Here is a 19,365-nt window from a genome sequence, read left to right as displayed (position 1 = left end):
CCCCCTCCCCGGCTCTAACCCGCTGTGAATGGCACCGAAACCGCCTTTGTTCCCCTCCCCGGGGGGCAGGACTACGCTGCCCGCGGCTATAAAAGGGGGCGGTGGCCCCCGTCCCAGCCCCGGTGTCCTGGCCATGGGCCACCCCACCGCCATGGGCCACCCCACCGCCGCCGCCACGCTGCTGTGCCAGCTGGGGCTCTCCGCGGCCATCCAGTGGCTGTGAGTAGTGGCCCCGGGGGGATGCACCCCCTCCCCGGTACCCCCCTTTGGGGCTCCCCCTCTCTGGCTGGGTCCCCGGAGGGGTGCCTGTGGTCCCCCCCACCCCGCTGACACCCATCCTCTCCCCGCAGCGGGCTGACGGAGAGTGGCAGCGGGGTGGCCTGGAATGAAAGCCACCACTGCCGGCTGCTCGCCGGGCTGGTGCCCGACCAGTTCCAGATGTGCCGGAGGAACCTGGAGGTCATGCACAGCATCGTCCGGGCTGCCCACCAGACCAAAAGCGTCTGCCAGAAGACCTTTGCAGACATGAGGTGGAACTGCTCCTCCATCCAGCGTGCCCCCAGCTTTGGCCCTGACCTGCTGAAAGGTAAAGGTTGCTTCGTCCGCTGCGTTTGTGCTCCTCCTTCCGCTCCGCGTAGCCTTTAGCCCTGACCTGCTGAAAGGTAAAGGTTGCTTCAGCTGCTGCGTTCGTGCTCCTCTTTCTCCCCCACGTAACTTTCCAGGCAGGTAGCGCTTTACATACAGTGCTGCTGCTCAGCTGATGGGTGTCAATTTTGGAGAAACTTGCTGCCATTACGCTGGTGTTAACCCTATGCAGCTTAGATCTGCAGGAGATGAGGGGCAGTAACTTCCATTTCAAACAAAAACAGGGGCTAGAGGCTCCAGAAAAAATGGAGAAGAGGTGGGGATGCAGGCTGTGTACTGACAGCATAATATAATGGGTGGCACAGGTTAAAAATACAGCGCGAGAAAAACGCTGGGCCTTGGTTTTATCCTGTTGCACGGAAAAAAATCCCTCATTTGCATTGTGAGATCTTTGAGAGGAGTGTTTGGCTGGGCAGGGAGGAAGGAGATCTCCCCCTCTTCTTCCCAGGAACCCGGGAATCCGCCTTTGTCTACGCCCTGGCTGCAGCCGCCGTCACGCACTCCATCGCCCAAGCCTGCACCTCAGGAGAGCTCCCTCTCTGCTCCTGTGGCTCCGTCCCCTCGGAGGTCCCCGGGCCGGATTTCAGATGGGGTGGCTGCGGGGACAACCTGCGCTACGGCCTCCAGCTCGGCGCGGCTTTTGCTGACAGTCCCTTAAAATCCAGCAAGCTGGGGACGCAAGCGCTCAAGGCCATGAATCTACATAACAACGCGGCAGGGCGGCAGGTGGGTACGGTGCCCACCACGACTGCTGCAGCCCAGCGCATCTTACAGAACCCCGGGGGGCTGAGGTGCCTAATGTAAGGCAGTAAACTCCGGCCGGGCTGTTGGGATGCTGTCCTTAAAGTCAGGAGGCGACTAAATGGTTAAAGTGGAGTTGCGTGTGCTTGCAGAAATCCCCCGCTGCTACCCTCCCCCAAACACCCTTTCCACAACCAGGGCAAGATGTTTGCCACTTCGCACCAGTACTTCCAGTACTTTTTTCCACGGGAGCAGACGCCCGTCCTGCCCCGCTCCAGCTGGGCTCCCCAGGGTTTGTGCTTTCATGCACTCCTGTTCCCCAGGTGAGGACGTGGCCATCCTGCACCCACAGGGGCTAGGGAAGCCACCAGCCCCACTGCAAGCTCCAGCGGGGAGTTCCCCAAGGGTTAGGTTCTTATCACAAGGGGAATGAAGCAGGGCTGGGTCCTTGATTGCCCCATTATATTCATTTAAAGGTGGCAGTAAGCAGCTGAGCTCTTTCATCTCTTAAAACTTCCCATGGATGCTCTTGCAAATCACTCGGTAGGGCGGGTACCAGGAGAAAGCAGGAGCAAACTTGTCTCTTTTCCTGTCTTCTGCAGGTGCTGAGTGACTCCCTGGATACCAAGTGTAAATGCCACGGTGTTTCAGGCTCCTGTTCCGTGAAGACCTGTTGGAAGGGACTGCCAAACCTGGGCGAAATCGCCTCTGACCTCAAGTCCAAGTACCTGGCAGCCGTCAAGGTGACCCACCGGCTCGTAGGGCCCAGGAAGCAGCTGATACCCAAAGACATGGACGTCAGGCCCATGCAAGAGACGGATCTGGTTTATCTCATCAGCTCTCCCGACTACTGCACGCCGAATCTCCACCTGGGGTCTCTGGGGACACAGGATAGGTAAGAAACTGCTGCAAATACGCTCTAGCTCAGCCTCCCGTTCCACGAGTGTCTGTACTGCTGGGTTTGAGAGCATGCTCCGGGAAGCTGCTGTGGATGGGTGGACCCCGTTAGATAGGGGGGATATTTCGCACAGGGACTGATGCGAAATCTTTGCATCTTTACGTCCCAAGGAGGGCAGGAAGGTAGATATTATTTTTACAGAGCTATGCAGGTGTAAAGGCAAGGGAGAGCCCTCACGGAGAGTCTGTCAGCTCCACTCCCCAGGACAGGATTCATCCACTGAGGAGTCAGAAAGGAAAATACCATCTCTCCCTGCAAGCCTTTGGGTGCTGCCTGCCAGTAACCAGAACGGTTCAGCAGTCCTTGGAGTCTGCGGTGCTTCCCAGATGTCTCCTTCCTGGAGCGATTGCAGGGCGGGGGGGAGTTTTTAGAGGGATGGGGAAGCCTTGCCTGAAGGCTGAGCCAGGGCTGCCTCAGGGCTGTGACTTGCAATCCCTGTTAGATTTAGCAGTAGCAGAAGTTCCCGGTCCCAGCCATCCGCTTTTCCTTCTCCATGGGAAGTTCCTGCCCCCGGCGTGATACAGAGCGAGCGTGCCCAGCCTCAGCCACGGCTGCTCAAACACTGCCATAGTAACGTGAGCTGACATCAGCCCCGGTCTGCAAGCAGACCCCTGCATCTCGCTGCCTCCTGCTACGGGCACGTAAGCGCTGGGAGGAGGCCAGGGCAGAGAGCTGTGGTCCTCACCATCGCCATGGGTGGGCAGGTATGCTCCTGCAGCTCCCGCTTGTGCGTCCTCCCCTTGACAGGCAATGCAACAAGACCTCCGTGGGCAGCGACGGTTGCAACCTGATGTGCTGCGGCCGCGGCTACAACGCCTACACGGAGGAGGTGGTGGAGAGGTGTCACTGCAAGTATCACTGGTGCTGCTACGTGGTGTGCAAGAAGTGTCGGCGGAAGGTGGAGAGATACGTCTGTAAATAACGCCAGAGGCGTCACGGCAGGCGGGAGGACTCTTGCGCTGGTCTCCTCCGGGGCACAGCTGGAGACCGAACGCCAACCGCAAGGGATGCTCGGAGCTACGGCAAGAAGGGGGCTATGCGGGAAGCCTGGACTTTCGCATTACCACGGAAGACCTCAAACTGAGAGATGCCGGGAAGCCTAAGACCGGGGGCCGACCTCTGCTCCATCGCTCCAGAGCAAGACAAAGGGCTGCCCTCCTGCAGCGGATCGGGAGCGTCCAGCCCTCTGTCTCCAGCTGGGGACGAGCCATTTATCACTCTGCATGCACAGGCCCTTTTCTCCAGGGGTGAATGGGGACCCTGGGCTGCCATTGTCTCTTTGCAGGAGGTTTCTGACAGTGGCCTGAAAGCCAGGAGTGATGGATGGGAAGGGGGGTAGAGAGTTGCCCATTGGGAGAAGGCTGCAGGGGAAGAAAGCTGCTTCAGGTGAGGGGGTCACAGGCGGCTATTTTGGGGGTAGGTTTCTGCTCTGGGCTCACCCAACACCACTGAATGTTCCTCCTCAGGGGCAAATACTGGTCCAGTGCCCTTTGCAGCATCTGAAACGAAGAGCAGGCCTGGACAAAGGCAGAACAAGTTATCGCTCCAGGAGGCAGAACTCATCAATCCTCCCCATGACCTGCACGGAGACTGCCGCTGCTCTCACAGTAACGAGCCTTCGTCTTTGACTGATGATGGCACACAGACCTAGGGACAGGAGCGGTCCCAGGGGCTGGCAAAGCAGGGCAGCGTGGCAAAACTGCACCTAGCAGCCTTGTATTGAGGCGGCAGCCATGGCAGCACTGCAGCTTCTGCCCTCTGGGCTTGGGTTGGAGGTAGAAGCCCACTCAACGCGTGGCATACTCATGGCTTGTCCTTCCTGCTCCTTCTTCTAGACCACTAAGGTCTTCAGACCACTCCTTCCACCCCCTTAATACCAGGTGTGCTGGCACTCTGGCCTGGAGAGAGGACACGACTTCAGGGCCCTTGGGAAATAAGAACGAGCCTTTAGCCTCTATACTTCATGTAAGTGGGATTCTGGTGTGTGTTTTTTAAATAAATGTGTTATCCTGTACCTTTCTGTGACATGTTTCCTAGGACAACCTCCTTCCTCCATCTCCTCCTCAGCTGGCCACAGAGAAAGCGAGGCTGTAAGGAGAGCGTAAAGTCCCATGTCCGTACCCTTACACGCAGCGGGGGACCAGTTCGGTTTTAACTCTTTCTGCTGCTCGTTGGCCCAGGTTTGCCTTTAATTACAGATATCTGTCAGCCTCAGCTACTGTGCACACAAGGAAAACCTGTCGGAAGGTTTCTATCGCCCGCTTCCTCAGGTTTCTGAGGAAGGAAGCCAGCAAGGAATCCGGCTTCCTGGGATTCAGCACTGGTGGCTGGAAACTGAGGCAGTCTGGGATTATTTTCTGATCCTTGTGAACATGGGCTGGACTAGCCAAGCGTGTGTGTCGGGAGCCAGGGGAGGGAGCTCTGATGGACCCCATTTCCCCTAGTGTGGGAGCTGGCTGAGCGCTTACATGGGATAAGGGATTCCTGGTTATGCAGCCTTTGGAGAGAAAGGATGAGTCTAAATACACAGGTGCTGAGGAGAACCCGCAGCACAAGGAGGACAGGTAAACGTGATGGAAATCCTAGGGCAATTTCCTGCAGCTCACACCATGACCTTGAGACTCTGGTGGCTTTGCGTGCGCCTGGGTTTATTTGTGGTTTGCATTGAATGGAGTTGGCCACGTCCAGCCCCGAGTCCAGCTGTACGATTACTCATTTCCATATTCATTCCATCATTTTCAATAGCCTCTGCTGGGTCATGGAATCAATTCATGAGCTTTTATTGTAAACCATCCCCTCCACTTAATGTGCTCCAGGTTTCTGTATGAACAGTAAGAGCCGAGAGTCAAAGGTGGTTTGAGACAAGCCTGGGAGCTGGAAGTTGAAATGCTTGGGGGTGAAGCATATGCTCCCACAGTTAACCAAGTGAGTTAACTATCATTATCAGTTGTTAATGTGCCATTGACTTGATCTGGCTGCTGACATCTAGCCTTCCCAGAGTGACAGTAAAGCCACAGCTGCAAGGCTTCGGTCACAGCTGCCGAAGGCCAAAAAGCTATCTTGAGTTTTTCTTTTAAAATGCAATTAGGGGTTAGTCACTGGCATTCCTCAGAAAAGGGAGTCTTCAGCTGCCAGGCTGTAAAATATCTGCAGTTTCTGTGTCCAGAGCCAGGCTGAGTTGAGAGGTGGTGCAGGTACTTAATTAGGAGGATTGCTTAAATACCTTCCCTATAGCCATCATCTGCGCATTGCCAGATCAGAGGGAGGTGAAACCGGGAGGGGCTGTGAACTCTGCAGAGCATTGCAAAATGAGCTGGTGTTAGAAAAAAAACAGGGGAAGGATCTGGTGGAGTGAGAGATTCAGCCAGGAGGGTGGGAAATGTGATTTGCATTTGGTAACTACAAACACACATAGCCTGGGGTAGAGGAGAGGAGCCACAATAGCTAGGAATGCCCCATGGAGATGTCGTGATCCCCTCCTAGAGAGGTTCCATTTGAATTTCTGCCTGGGAAAAGGCAGGGTCAAGTGCTGAATATGCAGAGTCCTCTCCTCCTCCTCCTCTTGCTCCTTGCATCTTGACTGCAAGCTCAACAGGGAAGAGCTGGGAAAGGACCGGAGGGGTCAATCAGCAGTGAGGACCTCGGGCTCTGTTTGTGTCCTGCGGGAAATTGGAAAGCACAGTAATTAGTCAAAGGGTGCAAAGGGTCAGGCTGGCAGGAAGGACGATGGTGGGGAGGTGACAGGTAAGTGACAATGCTCAGAGTGGGAGGTGTCGTAATCTGGGCCCACACCTGGATTCACAAGGCTGGTGAGATCTGCTGCACTGGAAGAATTTCCCATGGACCAAGAGCCAGAGCAAGGCAGTTGGCATCAGATGATGGATCCAGAGGGAATAAACCCTGTGCTTGGTCCCAAGGGTTGAGGGGATCCACCTGATGAGATGCATTTTTCTCTCTCTGCCCCTGCTTGGGCAGAAAAGCCAGCAGGAAGGTGCCAGGGGAACACGGAGCCCCTTCACCCCACCTGGGCTAGCACAAGCTCCCTCTGAGGTAAAAAATGGGAAAACTTGGACCCTGATATCACCCTCCAGTGGCTTCCAGCACCAGTCAGTGCAACCCTCTGCCAGAGAAATTGGTGCAAGAGGGCTTTTCTCTAACCCTCTACACCTTTGCTTCCACCACAAACATCTCCAGCTCTGGCAGATGGCCCTTCAGGACCTGCATAAACCTGGGCAAGGACAGTAGCGGTGTCCCTGAAAGTGAGAGCATCTCTGCAACAATTGTGGCTTCATAGCCCTTCAGACACTTCCTCATGCGTTTCTTTTGCCCCGCTTTCACAATCGGTCCTCTCCAGACTGCGGTAGGCTGCTGTCATTACCCTCTCCTTCACGAACCCTCGCCAGGCTCACTGCTAATGTGACGGATCTACCTCTTTGACTTTCCTGTCATTAGCCATTTTTCCTGATGTCTTGTGGCTTTTTGTTTATCTGTCTCTCTGGAAATGAGACTCCCTGGAGCTGAATTCTCCACGGCCGTGGCAGAAGTCTTTCACTTTCTGGAGCTGTGAACTGACATGAGAGAGGTGGCTCTAAAAATGGATTGCGCGCAGAAGAAAACCATCCCTCTACATGAAATGTGGTGAGAACCAGGCAAGGGGTTTGCTATGGAAAGCCTCCTCTTGGTGACTGCTCGATTTTTAATTTGGGCTTGAAAGGAGTAACACTGGTATGAATGTGATCGTTCCCTGCTGGTTAGACTTGTGCAGACAATGAAGTCTGGAGAAAGGAGAGTGATTTTCATGGACTCTTTTGACTTTGCTGCCAAAGCACTGACAATTTTTTCCCCTTTTATTTCTTTATTTATTGAGGGATGCTGCAGAACTTATTCCAGGAGGATAATCTGAGCAAGGGAAACAAGCTGTCGGTAACCAAGCAAGCATTTTGGAGGAAGAATGACTCTGTGTTCAAGAACATGTTGGGATATTTCTTCCGTTCAGCCCTGGATCGCAGCTCGGACAGGACCATGGGTCAGGACTTCCACCTGCTTTTTGCTTGTGCTCTTCACAAAGCAAGCTGAGCCAGAGCAAGAAGGCGGCACGGGATGGGGCCGCTGTCTGGGGGCTCAGCTGTTGATCAACATCTGTACTGATGTAAATATTTGGGGGATGTTGCTTTGACCTTTGGGACGGTTGGTGCCTACACTATCACACCGCAAGACACAAACATGAGTAAATGCTTGTACTTAAGGAAAAACCCTTGCATCTCTGTTCTCCTTTATTTCTGGGGTGTTCAGCAATATCATCATGTCCTAAGGACAATCCCTATTATTATTTGTCATCCTTATGGGGATCTTCAGCTGAGGGACAGGGACAAATCAACATAGGTGAGTAACAGCCATAAGACCAGAGGGGGAACTAGGCTGCAGACTGAGGGCCCTTGGGCATAGCTTGAAGGACAGTTGCAGCAATGGCTGTGTGAGGTTCCAGGGGGAAGCAGACCTCCATCCCTTCTCCTAGGCTGGGCAGGCTGGCATCCCTTCCAGCTCTGAACCCTGTATTTCAGCAAGTTGCTCAATCAGAGTGGAAAAGTCCCAGATACCGCAGGTTTGTGGTATCCCCATCACATCCGCAGAGGCCAGGAGGAGCAGGGTGGCATTGCTGAGCACCCTAGTCTCCCTTCACCAGCCCATATTTCTCCCTCTCGCTTGCTTAAACTCATCCACGGTCCGTGCGGGCAGCATCCTGGAGGCTGCTCACGGTGGGCTTTTCGAATCGCCTTTCTGCCACTACAGAGAAGATGCAGTGGCCTTCTTGTTGAATCACTAAGTAGTAGCACCTTCCCTTTGTGCATCCCTGGGGTGACTGCCTCCAAGGTCCGTCAGAAAGTGAGTTAAAGCAGGGAGGGACCTGCAGAACAGTCTCCTCTCCAGATCTCCAGAGCAGAAGCTGACGTGGGCCTGTGAGCCACTCTGGGGCTGCCATCCAACTGGGCTTTTCCAGGAGCATCCTCCCACCAACCCGGAACCGGGGCCATACAGATTTTGAGGACTTTCTCAGCTTGCGTATGGTGTCAGCTGTGACCACCATGCATGTCCTGTGTGGTGGAGTAAGGAATTTCCAGGCATGCTTCAGTCTGCCTGGAGCAGTGCTCGTGTGCTGTCGGATGACATGCAGAAGCTGTAACACCTTCCAGGAAGACTGGATGTACATGTAACATTCTGGAGCTCCTGGGAAGCACCGCCAGGCCTTCTGGATGTGCACAGCCAGATGTTCTACACATGTGAGTTAAATGCAATACACCGTGGCGGTCGGTTTTACTACCTGTATAATGGAAAGCACGCAGCCACGCTTCATGTCTGGAAGTGGAAATGTTAAGAACCCTCCAGAAGCTGAAGCTGAGCCCTAGACAGCGACTTTATGCTGAAAACCTACCACACTGAGACACCTGGCAGAACTGGGGAGCGGGAGAGATCAAGCCCCAGCTTGCCAAAGCTCTGGAAACTCCCCCTTTTCACATGTGGTGGGACTAATCACAGCTACTATTCCTGTAGTCCCCAGCTTGAGGCTCATTGTGGTGTGAATAGGGGCTTGCTGGGTAATTATACTGCCCAAAGAATCATTTCTTTTTTTCCTTGTGTTGAGAACATTAGCTCTGTAATTAGAAGGGGCAGCTCGAAAAACCATGTCCTGCCCGGCAGACCTCAGGCAGGAGGAGAACATGTGCGGGTACTTGCAGTTTGCTACGCTGGAGCTGAAGAGTGGACTGTGGGTGATTCTGGTCGCTAACCCTGACTGATTTCATGCCTCCATGGTGTAACCGAAACCTATTCTTGACCAGTTGGGACAGCAGGTAAAAACAGGGAGGCTGATTAACTTCTAGCAAGGAGATCCAGGAGCATCCAACCAGCTAACCCACTTGGCTCTTAGAGGCAAAGCCCTCTCCATCTCAAAGGAAACTGAGCCTCACACGGATTTCCTATTCTCTTGGTCTAACTTGCCTGGTGGGCCGGGATAATGTGCTGCTCAAGGCCTGTCCTGTGCTGCCTCTGACAATCGGGGTCAAAACTGCCTCGTCCACCCCCCAGTTCTAAGGGGAGGGGAGGTGGGCTGAGATCCCACGCTCCATCATTGGCCTATTCACAGTGACTTGGAGAGCAAGCCTATGAACCTGCCTGGCTTGCTCTGAGAGGTGAAGGCCTCCAAGGAGAATGCCCTGAGGAGATGTTTGTTAAAGATTAAACAGATATCCTATAGAAAGGTGATCTGGCAACTGCTCAGAGACTCTTTGGGTAACACAAAGGATAACAGAGGAGTTCACTCTAGCAGTCTCTTTTGCTCTGATTCTTTAAAGTGCTGCTGAAATGTTGGATCTTAGCGGTTAGGGGTGGTGATGATGTGATAGCTTTACCGTCGCTTTTAACTAATACATATGAAGGGGTGAGACACTGTACTGAGAGTGGTATTGCCTTGATGAAAGCTAACTAGTTGCAATTGTTGGAGATGCCAAAGCATCTTCTGCTAGTGAGGAACAAGGGGCTGTAGATTCCTGGCCCCATTCCACTTCCAGTCATTACACTAATTAATTTTCCCACCGCCAGACACAGCGTTGTTCTTCACCTCCTACCTGGCGTGCAGGAACAGCACAGAGCGACGCGGTCAACTCTTGATGTACCTGACCCTACCGGCGCCTGCCTTTGCAGTCTGAGCAAAGCAGTCACACGGAGGGAGGGTGACAGGAGAGTGACACCACCGCGGGGTACTCGGGGCACAGACAACGGGAACCTAAACCCCACTGCTCTTCTGTTATTTATAAGTAACTTTTTATTGCGCTATCTCACGTAGGTATGAAGAAAACAAACAGAGTAATCGTAAACTGACTCATTCTTGGTGGCCGAGTGCTTCCAGCCGGCCTGGAATTATTATTATGCCATATGAATTTCTCCCATCTAGGTCAATTACCTGTGTTTCTAAGGGACCAACATCAGTTCCTAAAAGCCCGGCTTTAACCCTTACGTGCCTTGTTGTCGTGGTTTAGCCCCAGCCAGCAACTAAGCACCAGGCAGCCGCTCACCCACTCCCCCTGCCCTGGTGGGATCGGGGAGAGAATTGCAAGAGTAAGAGTGAGAAACGCTCTTGGGGTGAGATAAGAACAGTTTAATAATTGAAATAAAAGCAAGTACAATAGTAGTAGTAATAACAACAATATAATAATAATGATATACAAAGCAAGTGTGTATCGGTGTACCCACCGACTGATACCCAGCCCGTTCCCAAGCAGGGATCGCTGCCCCCCGGCCAACACCCCCAGTTTCCATACTGCCCATGACGCCGTATGGTATGGAACAGCCCTTTGGTCAGTTGGGATCAACTGTTCTGGCTGTGCCCCCTCCCAGCTTCTTGTGCCCCTGGCAAAGCATGGGAAGCTGAAAAGTCCTTGACTGGCATAAGCAGTGCTGAGCAACAACTAAACCATCAGCGTGTGATCAGCATTCTTCTCATCCTAAATCCAAACCACAGCACTATGCCAGCTACTAGGAAGAAAATTAACTCTATCCCAGCCGAAACCAGGACACGTGTGCCTGTTCAAATTTCAGAGGTATTGTAAGAAGGGACTTAGGAGCTAAATGAAAAAGGAATGAAAAGGGCTGCTTCTCTTACTTTTGTCACAACAAGAATACAGAGAGAAGAAATGGAAGGCGCCGTGCTTAAAAGAACAAAACCTAGCACGACGCTCCTGAGCGTTCAGGCTGTGCGCTGCGTGCTGCCGGGATCGTCTGCCAGACGAAGGTCCCAGGCTACGCAGCCGTAGCCCTGTGCGGCACAAGCCCACACCGAACACAGCCGGTGTCCCAAGGCTCAATGTCATCGCTAAACCAATTAAGGGTAGCGTAGTAATTTCAGCGCCATTAACGCCCTCCTCGTCCCTCTAGCTCCTTTTTCTGGAGCAGGAGGCGCGTGCTTTCTGTCCATTTATCTCATTATCTTCATTTTTGCTCGTTTATGGGATAAACCATAAACAAAAACAGCACAGGCTCAATGCCACCTCCCCCGGGAGCTCCCTGGCACCATGCGGGGAGGCCTCCGCACCGGGCAGAAACCACGGGGACGAGCTTTGGGAGCACGGGATGCACGTGAGGGCCCACGGCCCCGCCGAGCCTCGTGTGGGCGAGCCCAGGACAGCCGCAGGGGTCCCGGGCGCTGCTCGGTGCGGAGGGGCGAGCCCGGGTCCCGGTGGGCCCGCGAAGGCCTCCTCAGGCCCTACCAAGATGGCGGCCCGCCCGTACCAAGATGGCGGCCCGCCCTGCCCTCACCAAGATGGCGGGAGGGGCGGGGTCGCCGGCGGCCGACCCGGAAGCGGTTCCGCGGCGGCGCCTTCCCGGCCCAGCATGGCGGAGGGGGCCGGTGCGGGGCCGCGGCTGGCGGAGCTGCTGGCGGCGGGCCGGCGGCTCTGGGAGGAGGTGGAGACCGGCGCCGAGCCGTCCTCGGGGGCCCCAGCCGTGCAGGATAAGGTGCGGCAGGGGCTGGACGCCCTGCAGCAGGCGGCCGCCATGGTGGCGCAGCTGGACCTGTTCAGGTGAGCGGAGGGGAGGGGAGGGGAGGGAAGGGCCCGGGCCTGGGCCCCGGCCTGGGCCCCGGGGGGCTCCTCCGAGGCTCCTCCGTTCCTTCCGCCGCCTCCACACGGGCCTCCGAGCCACCGCGGAGCGGGCTGGGCCTGGCCGGGAGCGGGAAGGGGAAGGCTCGGCTCATCTCTCCCCTTGCTTGCAGCGAGAACGAGGAGCTGGAGGAGATCGCCTCGGCCGACCTGAAGTACCTGCTGCTGCCCGCCTTGCTGGGGGCCCTGACGCTGAAGCAGGTCGACCTGAGCAGGAGGCTGGAGCACCTGGAGAGCGCTCGGGCCCATTTCTGGCGCTTCCTCACGCTCTGCAGGAGCTACGGGCTGGGCAGCTTCCACCTGCCCCCCGCCAGCCCCCCGGGGGAGGAAGATGCCGGGAGCCCGTCCCCGGGGGGCCCTGCTGCTGCCCAGCCCAGCCTGGTGGCCATGGCATCGAGTAGGCAAGCCAAAATCGAAAGGTAGGCTCTTGCTTTGCGCTCTTTAAAGGCTTTTGGGAATCAGTTTAAGAGAAGGGGAGAGCCTCGGGCAGCACGAGATTGTACGGACAAGGGCTGTCAGGGAGGACATGGCAAAGAGGCCTCAACCACTTTTTTTAAAGTCGGGGAAGAACTGCTTCCCTTGATACTGGAATACTTTGACCATAAAGCATTCATTTTAAGTTATGCACCACGTAATATTTGATGGTGTTGGATTGTGCACAGACTGGGGAGGTGTATTTGTGCCTTTAGTTTCTGGTCTTTGAAGAAGAACTGCACGAAAGCTCCTATGATTAGTTCTTTAATCGCTGCTAACAGCGTAAAGCCACCCACATTGGAAGTTAGCTACCAATGTTCTTATCAAATCTTTAAAAAGTGGTTGATCCCTCTTTATCATGTTTTAGTTGGGGATTTTGACAATCAAGTTGTTGCTTATTATGGTAGCACCAAGAGGCCCAAACTGAGCTCAAGAGCTGTTTAAATTGCAAGAATACAAAAATATGATTTATATTCTAGACAGTAACCTAAACTGAGACGGGTTGGGGACACTAGAACACACGGGGGCCTTTGGGGTCAGCGCAGCAAAGCCTTTTCAGCACAGGCTGCTTGTCAGCGGTCTCAGGGCTGCACGTCATCTCCCAAGCGCGAGTGAGTTTTGTAGGTGCTGCAGTCAGGGCTTTGGTTACGAGTGAACTCCCCTCTCGCCGAGGGCTTGTGTTTGCCTGTACCGTGACTCCTGCTTGAAGAGCGACGGGAGTTGCCTGCATTGTGAGTTCTGTCGCAAGCAGGTTAGTACTTGATCAGGGTGAGGCATTGCAATTGCGTTTGCTTTCAGTAACACGCATGGACTGCGTGAAGCTGCCTTTAGCCTTGCTCTCTGAATGAGCACGCGCCGCGGCGTCCCCGGGAGCACGCTGGGATTGCAGCGGCCAACTGAAGAGAACTTATCCCGCTGTGGAGCATAAAGCCAGACGGGAATGGAGTGGTTTGCTTCCCTGCAGGACAGGGCTGGGCAGTCAGAAGCTCAGCCAGTTAAGATGTGGTTTTGGGGGTTCTCTGTGGAGCACTTGTGGGCGGGTTTGGTTTTTAGAACGACTCTTGTATGCTCCTTGTCCTTTCGGCTCCCGTAGGTTTCTAATCCTTGGTTCTTACTGTTTGTTATTGAGGCGGCACTATAACTGAAGGAAGTGGGACACACAGATTTAGCCTGGAAGTCTATTATATAGGTGGTTCCCCCCTTTAATAACTAATTCATGAAAAGGTCAAAAAATCCAGAAAGCCAAAATTATATTAAAAATCAACATGCACACACAAAAACACCCGAGGCAGAAATTGGAAAAGTGTTTTAATCTGCCTCTTAAGTGACTTCTTGATATCTTTGTGTCATATAGAAGCAACTCAAAATAACTATTATATTGGTTTTCTCAGTGAAGGAACTGATGAGTTAAAGTCCTGTTTAGGAGATTAGTGTTGCCAGACTTGCCTAATTTTACCTGGGAGGCTTAATTTTCAAGGATTGCTCAACTTCTAGGAGAAGAAAAAAATAATTGAGAGAGGCGCCTCTAAATTTAGACCGTCTACTTAAAGCTGCTTTTAACAGACAGGAGATACTTAAATTACAACACTAAACCATCACAACCTTCCTTTTTATATACAATTTTCTTTTTAAATAAGTGAAATCATATTAAACGACTGACAAGGAGTGGTAAAGATCCTGTGTAATGTCTAAATTTGAGTTGATGGATGGAAGTGATGGGGAAGGTGGGAGGAAAAGATTTTGGTGCTGCATATATGTATATAACCGTGCATTTTTAAAGCCTTTTTTAAGCAGATTGGAACTCTTCTGATTTCTGTAGTTTTCATTTGTCAAAAACCTGCTGTTGTCAGTCAGATGAAGGGGGGGAGATGGATCCCCCTGCTTGGCGTTTTGCCTCTTGCTTACGTGTCGTTAGAGGTCATCAGTAAATGACAACCGGTATGATCTGGTGCCACCAGTGCTCCTTCACTTTGTAAGGGTACATTCCTGTAAGTCACTGCTTTACATCTGCAGGACTCTTACTCAGTTCTTAAATGAGTGGGTTCTCCTCGCAGAAGGAAATTTGTCAAAGACATGAGGAGCTTTATGAATGTCTGGGATTTGCAGGCCCTGATGAGCGCTGGTCAGCAACTGTCACCTCTGAAAAGCAGTTCAAAAAGGATTGGGACAGGAGGTAGCTCTCTAACCACATTTGATTGAATTGCAAGAAATAGGAAATTGTTTATTTTAGAAAACACTGTGTCTAGGCTGTGTTAGAGAAGGGTTACTTAAATGATCTCATTGTAGAATCATAGAATCGTTTAGGTTGAAAAAGACCTTTAAAATCGAGTCCAACCATTAACCTAACACTGCCAAGTCCACCGCTAAACCATATCCCTAAGTGCCACGTCTACATGTCTTTTATATACTTCCAGGGATGGTGACTCAACAACTTCCCTGGTTCTCTCTTTTTTCCCTCTCTTTTTTTTTTTTTTTGGTTCTCTTTGAGACAGATATAAGCAGAAGAAAGAACTGGAGAACAGGTTGGCTTCTATGAGAACCTTTGTGGAGAGCGGGCAAGCAGATGAAGATCAGATACGGGAATTTTATGTACTACAAATCCAGAAATGGATCAACACCAGCCTTGAGGAAATTGAGAGTATTGACCAAGAAATGGTCATCCTGAGGAGCAGAGGTACAGCGAAACAGGTATGAGATCCCTCTTGCACTGCAGGTCCTGTGGACTGCAGATAGTTAGACCAGATGATAGACACTGTTGCAGGTAAATGAACCTCAGGGGAATTCAATAGCAGAGTTTCATAAGTTTTATTCCATGAATCCTCGATTGAAATTTAGCTCAATCACAGCACAAGCAGGTGGGGTTTGGTTTAATTCTGAACAGGTAGTAGTTTGATTTTTGGATTAGTCACTGTCCAGTGATACCACATGTTCTAGACAGTCATGGCTTGTGAAATGCTACAGCATTGAGTATCAGAGCTGAACCAGTCTGCGTGCAGAGGCTTTTCTGCACTGTACTGGGTTCTGCCAGACCCTGAACTCTAAAGAACTAAGTACATCTGTAAATTAAAAGATGACCCTTGTGATTTCTTTCAGACCTACGCTTCTGGCCTACCAAGTGTCCGGTTGTTAAAGAAACAAATGCCCATTCTGAAAGCTTCTTGTAGACCTGCAGTTCCTTTGCAGAATAGTGTTTCTGGGCTTTATGTTACTTGCCTAAAGTGCCTGTGTAGAAATAAAAACCCCTAATGTGCTGACACAGACCATAGGCTAGCTTTGTTGGCACAGCTGGTTCGTGCAGTTCATTGTTGGTGTTGCAGAACTCTGCTCTTCTGTAGTGCCCTGGGTGATATCATCGGGAATGATGAGCTCTACTTGCTTCAGAATGTACTGCGTTTGATCCCTGGGAAAAATAAGCTATATTTCATGCTTTGATCTGAGCTGATCTGGTTTAGCTCTGTCAGCTTTCTGCTTTGATCAGAGCGGGTGTAACAGAGGCACAGAGAGAAGTGATTTGTAGAAGCTCACAGATGGAGTTCATGATTTAAAGTGGATTAAGGCCTGAATTGTCCATCTTGGGATGTTGCTCTGACAGCAGAGGCATTTCTTTTCTACAAGACCTGCAATAACTTGTTGGGGGTGGGAAACAGAGAAGGGGATTCTCATCTACACGATTATCTTGTGACTGTTGTTTGCATCTTCAGTCTTCAGCACCACGACACGGTACTTCTCAGCAAGTCAGGGCTCCGTTGAAACCTTTCATTCTTACCCGGGATGCTGCTCAGGCTAAGTATGTTGTTTTCTAATTATTTAGACACAGTACGAGGCAGTGCTCTGTTCTCACATCAAGCCTAAGATACACTTTCAAATGCAGAAAACCAGTTGTTACCTTCAGGCAGCGTGTCGCATCAAGATGGCGTGTGTTGTGCATCCGGGCAGGGGATGGGGGGAACATCTAATGCATTTCTTGAACTTTCTCTGATTTCTTCTGTTGCCAGCATGCTGCAGTGTCTTGGCTAATGCTGTTTCCTCCTGTTGGGATGGCAGAAGAGATCGTGTTAAGCAAATATTACTGTGTTAGTTTATAGGCCACGTGCTTGCTGTTTGGTAAGCTGTGGAGAGGCGAGGCTTATCTGCCCCTCTAACCTCTATGTGCTATAGCAGGATTGTTCTTCACTGTTAAAATAAAAAGCCCAGCAGTGAAAAGCACATGTGGTCCTCTTAATCTAATGTAAACTCTGGAAGATTTCAGTGAATTCAAATAAGTGATCTTAGGGGCTGGGAAGATGTGATACCTACCAGAGAATCATCAGGCACGATAATACAGTTTTTAACTATAAGGCTTTCCCCAGGGTATCAAGACCTGAGCACTTTGTGGCACTGTCTGATTCTTGCAAGGAATATGGCAGCTAAAGCACAAAATGGGATAGGAGCCAGATTTCTTGTCATGCTTTTGACATTATTTGCCCTGAGCCTTCCATGTATCTATTTAGCTGAGCCGTGCCTAATTCCATTCCCAGGGGCCTCCTTGGCAAGCTGTGCTAGCACAGAGTGTTCTCCTTTGGACTGGAGAAGTGATTCAGGGTCTTTGGACTAGAACGGCCCTGACTTCTCCAAACGAGCAGGATGAACTCTTTAAAAAAATGCTGTCACGGCTGGGTCACTGGCAAGTCTCTTGCTGAAGGCCCGGGCTGTAGAGATACGTTTGTTCTCAAGCCCTCCTTGATAACATGCCTTATATTGTTGGTACAGATCGGATTAGGCAGTAGTTCCGCGCATGGCTGTCTATGTTGCCGCTCATTCATAGCGATGTAAAGTGCCACCTTTGGCTGTCTCTCTCTTCCTGTAGAGTGTTTGGTGCTGGATATCCCGGCCTGCCTACTATGACCGTGGATGACTGGTATGAGCAGCGCCGAAGGCAAGGAGTCGTGTCTGGTCAGAGCGCGCCTCAGCGAACACCAGGTACAGAGGGGGAAGGCAAAGATTGGGATAGAGAATTCCTCTTGAGGCAGAGGGTGAGTGGGGGTGTGTTCAGGGTGTAAAACACGCGCTGGCTGAGGAAGAGTAAGACCAGACTTCGTTAGGCTGTGCGAATAACTGCGTTGCTAGCGACCAGCTCCTGGCAGGGCTTCTGATTTGAGAACTTGCCTAGGGATCTTGCACTGCCTTACTGCCCCTCGCTCCTGTTCTTGCCCTTCAGCAGGTATAACCGATGAAGAGTTGCAGAAGCAGCAGCAGGAGAAAAAAGAGGAGGAGGATGATGAGGAAGCTCTTCAAAAAGCTCGCAACTGGGATGACTGGAAAGATACACACCCGAGAGGCTACGGCAACCGGCAGAATGTGGGCTGATGCTCTCGCTGCAGAGGGAGTGGGGCCTGGAAATCCTGTAAGAATTGCCTGTGTCCTGGAGATAGAGGAGTAAATACGCTGTACATATGCGGAGGTATCCATGGCTTCTCTGGGAGGCGCCGGAGTCGGAGGAGTAAACGTGACAGTTTGCTTTGGTTTACGTTACGTGTCAGACTGCGTGCACTGGTCATGTATGGTGCTGCCCCAGAGCTCCTGTCAGGTGGAGCTCTTTCTGAGGGGTCAGGCTGCCTCTGTTCTCCCAGTCAGAGGAAGTCCTTGAAAGAAAAGTACATGAATTTAGAAACTGCTCTTTGTATTGTGGGTGGATGTATTTATTTTTTTCCTCTCTATTTTAAGCAAAATAAAATCTCTTACGCTGCCTAGTTTTTGCTGTGAAAATCCCTTGCTCTTCCTCCTAGGCTCTTCCAGAGCAAGTCCGTAAGGCTGGTTTCCAGCAACCAAGGGAGTCGGGGATGGGAAATAGGCACTGTCAGATGACCAGTTTTTTGGGCCGGGGCTTCTGAATGCACCAGCTTGCCGTGCAGCGTTCACCTCAGCGGGGAGGTCTGTGTGCAGCCGGGTGTGCAGTGGCCTTTCCACAGGCTCATCCCGCTGGTCCTCCCCGAGTGGGCAGACTGAAGTGTTTGGGATTTTTTTTGTGTGTGAAGTAGATTGGGCGTTTCGAGGGCCATGTCTTGAAGTGCTGATACTACGCATAGTACAAATGCCTTCATAGAAACGTTTTGTCCTTTTGCTTAGCGTAATGGGGGGGCTGCGTGGCTGTAGCATACGTAACGTAACGCGCAACGCGTGTATGCCAGACCCTCTCGTGGGGCCAATGCTGGGACAAATGGTGCCGTATTCGAAAGCGAAGTAGTGCACAGGTTGTCAGCGTGCTTTGAAATCTATTTACAGAATAACCCTGTAGGGGTGAAAACCTTTTCTGGATTCCTCGGAAGCTCGTTTAAATAGCTGCTGGCACTAATCCTGAACTGCTTGAGAAGGGAGGGCATGGCTGGTCTGCCGTACCTGGCGCTGATGCGGCAGGCGTGTTGTTGGGGAAGAAAGCGAGGAATCACAGCTGGAAGCTCTGGAGTTGCCCAACGTGGGCTGGCAGCCGTGACTGCAGTTGTTCTAAACCTGTTACAAATGTTGGGATTAAAAAAAAAAAAAAAACCAAACCCAAACAAAGCATCACTGCTACTTGTGTGCGTGGCAGCGTGTTACCTGGAGCAGGCCACAGGGCATTTCCCGTCCTTGATTTGGCGTGGCCGGGCTCATCAGCAGAGTGCTCCCCTACCTCAGGACAGTGGGATTCTGAAAGAATTTGGGGTTTTTTCCTTCCTATTAGCATGATTCAGGCACACCTAAGGGGCCAGCTAGGCTGCAGGAGAGCTTAGGTGAGTTTTAGGTAGCAATCTCAGCTCCTCTTACCGAACCTACATCTGTGAATGCTCTTGTGCCCTTTTTTCCAGATACGGAGTCTCTACAATCCGCAATGGCAGATTATGAGTTTTTGTGGGTTCCTGGGTTCCAAACCTCTCCTATGAA

General features: G+C 51.9%; 2 protein-coding genes across 4 annotated transcripts; both read left to right on the top strand.

Annotated features, from left to right (window-relative positions):
• The first annotated feature begins 151 nt into the window (after positions 1 to 151).
• Positions 152 to 3,266, top strand: LOC104029001 (protein Wnt-11b). The gene is made up of 5 exons (XM_075720703.1): positions 152 to 219; positions 351 to 586; positions 1,094 to 1,371; positions 1,989 to 2,281; positions 3,092 to 3,266. Exons 1-5 carry the CDS (start codon positions 152 to 154, stop codon positions 3,264 to 3,266), a joined length of 1,050 nt encoding a protein of 349 aa, XP_075576818.1.
• Positions 3,267 to 11,728: 8,462 nt separating this feature from the next.
• On the top strand, positions 11,729 to 18,184 carry IGBP1 (immunoglobulin binding protein 1). 3 transcript variants are annotated; one of them, XM_075720522.1, is made up of 6 exons: positions 11,729 to 11,916; positions 12,108 to 12,413; positions 14,961 to 15,156; positions 16,170 to 16,255; positions 17,315 to 17,427; positions 17,669 to 18,184. In XM_075720522.1, exons 1-6 carry the CDS (start codon positions 11,729 to 11,731, stop codon positions 17,812 to 17,814), a joined length of 1,035 nt encoding a protein of 344 aa, XP_075576637.1. In that variant the 3' UTR covers positions 17,815 to 18,184. The 3 variants fall into 3 exon arrangements, with proteins under 3 accessions (XP_075576637.1, XP_075576636.1, XP_075576638.1); XM_075720521.1 differs by having other exon boundaries at positions 17,666 to 18,184; XM_075720523.1 differs by lacking the exons at positions 17,315 to 17,427; positions 17,669 to 18,184 and having other exon boundaries at positions 15,562 to 16,204.
• The last annotated feature ends 1,181 nt before the right edge of the window (positions 18,185 to 19,365 follow it).

Source organism: Pelecanus crispus, chromosome 13 (assembly GCF_030463565.1).
Source record: "Pelecanus crispus isolate bPelCri1 chromosome 13, bPelCri1.pri, whole genome shotgun sequence".
NCBI classification, from domain to species: Eukaryota; Metazoa; Chordata; class Aves; order Pelecaniformes; family Pelecanidae; genus Pelecanus; species Pelecanus crispus.
This window is presented reverse-complemented; position numbering and strand designations above follow the sequence as displayed.